Below are 6,000 nucleotides of genomic sequence, written 5' to 3' on the forward strand. Positions count from 1 at the left end.
TAAAGCTTCTCTTTAGTCTCCTGAGGCGTTTTGGCTTTCATAAAGTAATGTTTAATCACCACACGAAATTCTTTTTCGTCCATTTCTTGACAATCACTCGACTTCCTTGATTCACACGAATGCCAAACACAAAGAACTAGGCCAGTATGGCTGAAACTTGGTGTGCGTTCTTTCCAAAGATGCTACTAACTAAACATGACATCGATACGCAACGGTGGTGCCATCTCTCAGACTTTGCACGGACTTTTCAAACGCCCCTCGTATACACCGACATTTAATGTATACCATCTTTCTGGATTTGCAGTTGTGATGCCCAGCAGTGTATCTGATAAGTCGACCACAAGTGGGTGTGTTACCTGAACGACTGGCACCAGCAGCTGACCTTAACCATCTCTACGAGACTGGCTGTGAAGAGGGTGTGTGGTGCGTGCAGGTACAGCGTGTCGTCGTTCCTGGCGCCGCTGGCCGTGCTGGTGGTGACGTACGCGCGCATCTGCCGCTCGCTGTGGCGGCACGCGGCCCACCCGCGCATCTCGCGCGCCAAGGTCAACTCGGTGCGCCAGAGCGTCGCCGTCGTCTCGCTGTACGCCGCCTGCTCCGCACCCTTCTGCGGCGCACAGCTGCTCGCCTCCTGGCACGCCAACTCGCCCTTCCTCACTGGTGAGAGTCGCTAGCTGTCAATGCAAGACGCCATATGGGGTCAGCATTATTGTGACTATATACACAAACTTGGCGTTACATTATATATTCTTTGGGCCCTGTGACCGACGTTTAGGAAGAATCTCACCTTTGGTTCTTTCAAAATAGGGGCCGGCATTCAGTGACTGGTATCTGCAGATTTCTTCTTAACACATAAATCCCGTCGATCATCACTTGCTGATCCTCACTGCTCTAGGAGAAGGGCGAAGTGGCACCAGAAGACAAAGTACCCTCTGCCATACACCAGAAAGAAGAAATCTACAGGTAACAGTCAATGCATGCTGGCCCCCACTCTGAAAGCTAGGTGGGATTCTTCTTACACGTCGATCAGGGGGCCTGAAAAACAGCGCTGAGACAAGTACAGTATGTGATCAAAAGTATCAGGACCCTTGACTGAAAATGACTTACAAGTTCGTGGCGCCCTCCATCGGTAATGGTGTTGCCCAACCCATGGCCTTGATGATAGCTTCCACACTCGCAGGCATAAGTTCAATCAGGTGCTGGAAGGTTACTTGGGGAATGGCAGCCCATTCTTCACGGAGTGCTGCACTGAGGAGAGGTGCCGTTGTCGGTCGGTGAGGCCTGGCACGAAGTCGGCGTTCCAAAACATCCCAGAGGTGTTCTATAGGATTCAGGTCAGGATTCTGTGCAGGCCAGTCCATTAAAGGGATGTTATTGTCGTCTAACCGTTCCGCCACAGGCCGTGCATTATGAACAGGTCCTCGATTGTGTTGAAAGATGCAATCACCATCCCCGAATTGCTCTTCAACTGTCATAGTAGTTGCAGTGCATCCTGATGCAGTTTGGGATTCCTGTGTGATGTTCTGGATGGATGTATGCCTATTACACATTACGATCTTCAACTGTCGGCGGTCTCTGTCAGTCGACAGACGAGGTCGGCCTCTACTCCTTTGTGTTGTACGTGTCCCTTCACGTTTCCACTGCACTATCACATCGGAAACAGTGGACCTAGGGACGTTTGGAGTGTGGAAATCTCGCTTACAGACGTATGACGACAGTGACACCCAATCACCAGACCACGTTCGAAGTCCGTGAGTTCCGCGGAGCGCTCCATTCTTCTCTCTCACGATGTCAAATGACTACTGAGGTCACTGATCTGGAGTAACTGACAGTAGGTGACAGCACAATGCAGTTAATATGAAAAACGTATGTTCTGGGGGGTATCCGTATACTTTTGATCACATAGTGTAGCTCAAATAAAATAACAACTGAAAATTTAGACAAATGAAGATGTTTTGATTCGACATTTTGTGGTAAAAATAAATTCATGTATAGTCACACTTTGTAACTTTGGAGAACCCCTGTTTGTTGTTGTAAACGATGCATGTACTGAAGGTGTAAGGACTTCTAAGATGACAACGATACCTCAATTCTTCCCCTGAGGACGGACATGTGTCCTGAACAAGTCTGACATAATAAATCTAAAATAAATTCTAGGCAGTTACCGAGCGAGGTGGCGCATTGGTTAGACACTGGACTCGCATTCGGGAGGACGACGTTTCAATCCCGCGGCCGGCCATCCTGATTTAGGTTTTCCGTGTTTTCCCTAAAGCGCTCCAGGCAAATGTCGGGATAGTTCATTTCAAAGGGCACAGCCGACTTCCTTCCCTGTCCTTCCCTATTCCGATGAGACCGGTGACCTCACTGTCTGGTCTCCTTCCCCAAACAACCCAACCCAACCCAACTAGGCAGTTGATCTCGACACTTTACTCGTCAAAAACAAATTTCTCAGTTTCGCGCGAGCTACAGAGCACCGACTACTCAAAACATTCACGAATTCCAGGGATATGAGTTGGGCTGACACACACACACACACACACACACACACACACACACACATTGGTTACGGTTACTACAAGCCACACCACAAGTTGGGAAACGGGGCCAAATTTCTAATAGTTTACTGTCGAGTTTATATTTCCACACACAAATGTTTTATTCATATCCTACAAAAACTAACAGTACGGCAATAAACAACCTTTTAAACACGCCGCTAACGGCAATCATTTATAGCAATACAACAATTTTTTAAAAAATTCCTTTAAAAAAATAGAAGTACCAGTACGGCAATCAACAACCTTTCAAAACACGCCGCTAACGGCAATTAAGTCACTTACAGCAATGCAACAGTTTAAAAATTTCTTTTAAAAACGGCAATCAGTCATTTATAGCAATACAACAGTTTAAAATTTCTTTAAAAAAAACACAGAAGCTAACAGTACGGCAATAACAGCCTTTCAAAACACGCCAGTAAGGCAATCAAGTACTTTATAGCAACACAACAGTTTAAAAAAATTAAGAACATTAGTAAATAGGTTACTAAAGTAAATACAGGACTTTGTTAATAAAGTACGGTGAGGTAGTGAAGCAACCAACACCGTCATTAAAAAAAATCAAAGGTCTCATCAAACACGTGATTAATGGCAATAAAGGAATGGAGGAATTTAAAAAAATTTTTAAACACAAGTGTCCTGGAATATCATTAGAACATAACAGATATGACGGACCCGTGTAAGGCGGCCAGAAATCACTCACTGAGGGATGCTCAGGCTAGGCAGAATACTGACCCATTTAAATACGCCCGTAAACACAATTGCCACTCTCAGGCTGGTCACTGCGCCGACTCTTAGCCAGCAAAAACTTGTAATAAAATGGCTTAGCTTGCTGACAGAATTAGAGCTAACCTCGTGCAAGGAAACATTACACCAGACAGCCCTGAATGAGCGACCACATGATCAACCAATAAGGAGCATGAATTTACTCATAACACACGACAGAACAGCGAAACAATTAAACTGGCAAAACTACACCTCCCATCGGGCAGTAACGAGAGGAGGAGGAAAGATCACTGTCTTCAATTACACCAGTGCCGGGTACAGGAAACCCGATCGCCGGAGGTCACAAGGCAGAAGAGACACTGGTTATGCAAACTTATAACTTAATAATTAAACGTTCCACTAACTTAACTTGCAAGTATGCTCGAACAGGCAGTACACGACTTCCGATGGCAAGGATCCACACATCCGACCGCGTACGCGTCGCCAGTGTACCCAACACGCCACTGTCACGCGACAACACGCTCTGTCACCGGAGTTCACGTCTTCTCTGCAATGTTGACGGGTAGTGAGCGCTCCTTCATGTTAGGTGTCTTCTTTTTAAACTCCAGTGTTGAAACGGAGCACTTAAAGAAGCTTGTTCAAGTCCCACCGAGGTGAAATGAACAGCAACTACTCGTGGGGCGATTCTGTATACAACCAACCCACGGGCAGCTCTTCCGTCAACTCCACCCGCTCATTACACACAACCGACATACATCACGTGGCGACTCGGTACAACCGACCACGCCTGGTCCGTGCCTGCGAGCCACACTGCCCTCCCGTCTCCACCAGACTCCCTCAGCGCACAACCTCCCTACTTCCGCGCCACCACACAAGGTTACAACCGGTCAAAGACCTCACTTCCTCTATAGCAGTTTCCCGGAAGCAAACACAGATATCGATAGCAGAGGGAAAAGACAACCAAGCAGCCACTTAATGACAGACAACATATCACACAAACATGTCAGGGTCTAACAACCCTACCATAACAAAGGTCAAAATTTAAAAACGATTATGGTGTTGCTCACGCTGCTAAATACTGCATTTTCAGGCAACAACAAAGTTATTATGTGGCAGGTGTCATTAGAGCACAGTTAATAAAGTCATTTCATGTAATAGTGAATAAACTAGGCACTCATCTTTTCGTGTTTAACACGCTGGTCTCGTTGTAAAATCATGGTTCAATCGTCGAAAATCTAGGTGGTAATGATTCCAAGCTCGGATGCAAAGAGGCCTAGGTTTTATTCTACTATATTCAAAGGTTTTATAGACGTGTTTCACATACCATTCTTGAAGATGAAACCTTAGAAAGTTAGCACAATGGTGATGTAAAAAAGTAATCAGCACTCCGAATTTAAGTTACACTTCCTTTTTATTGCTTTTGTTGCAATATCACGTAACACACAAAACATCACTTCATAATACAAAACATACTTGAAAACATCTTCCTCACTGTTAAGGTTCATATTTTATAAGCTGACTACAATATACGTCTTTTCAACATGACGCCCAAGACTTGACTTTGTCAATGTCCGACTCTCTAACTAACTGCTTGCGCGCCCAAAAAATCAGAGTTACAAGTACGTCAAAGATCATAGTGACAAAAGAAAGAATACACATAAGAATAATATCATTGCAATATAAACATATCGATGTATGAAAGTACCTCTACATTAATGAAATCAAATCTGAATGCTGTCTCAGAAATATGTCAACTACTTTACAGAAACACAATAGAATATTGCTAGTATCGAGAGGTTCAGGTGAGGTGCCGTAATGGTTGCGTAATTCAAGTATCATTACAAGGGGAAGAAAAGGAAACCCAATGCAATCTAAATACAATGTGTAGCACGGGTCGATACACGGCTCACGAGTGTAACGCTGACTACGTCTGTCGTCTCGGCAGGGCCGGCATTCACGATCCTGACGCTGCTGTCGAGCCTGAACAGCGCGGCCAACCCGTTCATCTTCCTGGCGTTCGACACGCAGCTGCGGCGGCTGATGCGGTGCTGGCTGGCGTGCGACGCGACGCTCGAGTCGCCGGAGTACAGCGCCACCTCGATGCAGGCGCACCACCAGCCGCAGGCGGCGGGCCCGCAGCGGCGCAGCTGGCGCACCGCGCTGCTCGCCGACGCCTCGGCGGCCGGCCGCGACCCGGGCCCGCGCCGCGCCGCCTCCAACTGCTGCCTGTGACGCCGCCCGGCCGCGCGGCGCCGCCGCGACGACGGACAACGGCGTCGGCCCCTGGCGGCGGCGGTGGCGGCCGGAGGACACCGGTCCAGGTGGTGCCCCGCCACGCCGTGGGCCGCCGGCGCCGCCGCCGTCTGGGGCCGTTGCAGGGACCCGCGGGCCGCCGGCGGGCTGCGGCTGCGAAGTGAGAGGCTCTCGCTGAGAGAGGAACGCGTTGTCGGAGCTCGGAACGCGCTAACGCGCTCCTTCTCACGGTAGCGACTTCAGTGCGCCCGCTGTTGATCCAAAACACAGCGTCTAACAACAGTGGAAGTGTCTTCCAGAAAATGAACTCTGTGCTACTGGACGATCACGTACTAAATTTGTCTGAAACATCGCCACGAGCATATCGAAAGAAAGAGTGAGACATTTTACGTGAGAAATCAACTGCGAGAAACTATTTTGCGTGGCAGGTGTGGCAGTTTTGCAATGCTCAGCAAAAGCAAGTGTGAAA

General features: G+C 47.8%; 1 protein-coding gene across 1 annotated transcript in view; it reads left to right on the forward strand.

The window, feature by feature from the left end:
• Positions 1 to 5,510, forward strand: part of LOC124713077 (arg8-vasotocin receptor-like) — a 200,351-nt gene extending 194,841 nt beyond the window's left edge. Inside the window, exons 5-6 of the mRNA XM_047242925.1 lie at positions 434 to 660; positions 5,224 to 5,510. Of these exons, the coding sequence (XP_047098881.1) occupies positions 434 to 660; positions 5,224 to 5,510 (514 nt within the window). The remainder of the gene's footprint in view (positions 1 to 433; positions 661 to 5,223) is intronic.
• Positions 5,511 to 6,000: the final 490 nt, after the last annotated feature.

Source organism: Schistocerca piceifrons, chromosome 1 (assembly GCF_021461385.2).
Source record: "Schistocerca piceifrons isolate TAMUIC-IGC-003096 chromosome 1, iqSchPice1.1, whole genome shotgun sequence".
In the NCBI taxonomy this organism is placed as follows: Eukaryota; Metazoa; Arthropoda; class Insecta; order Orthoptera; family Acrididae; genus Schistocerca; species Schistocerca piceifrons.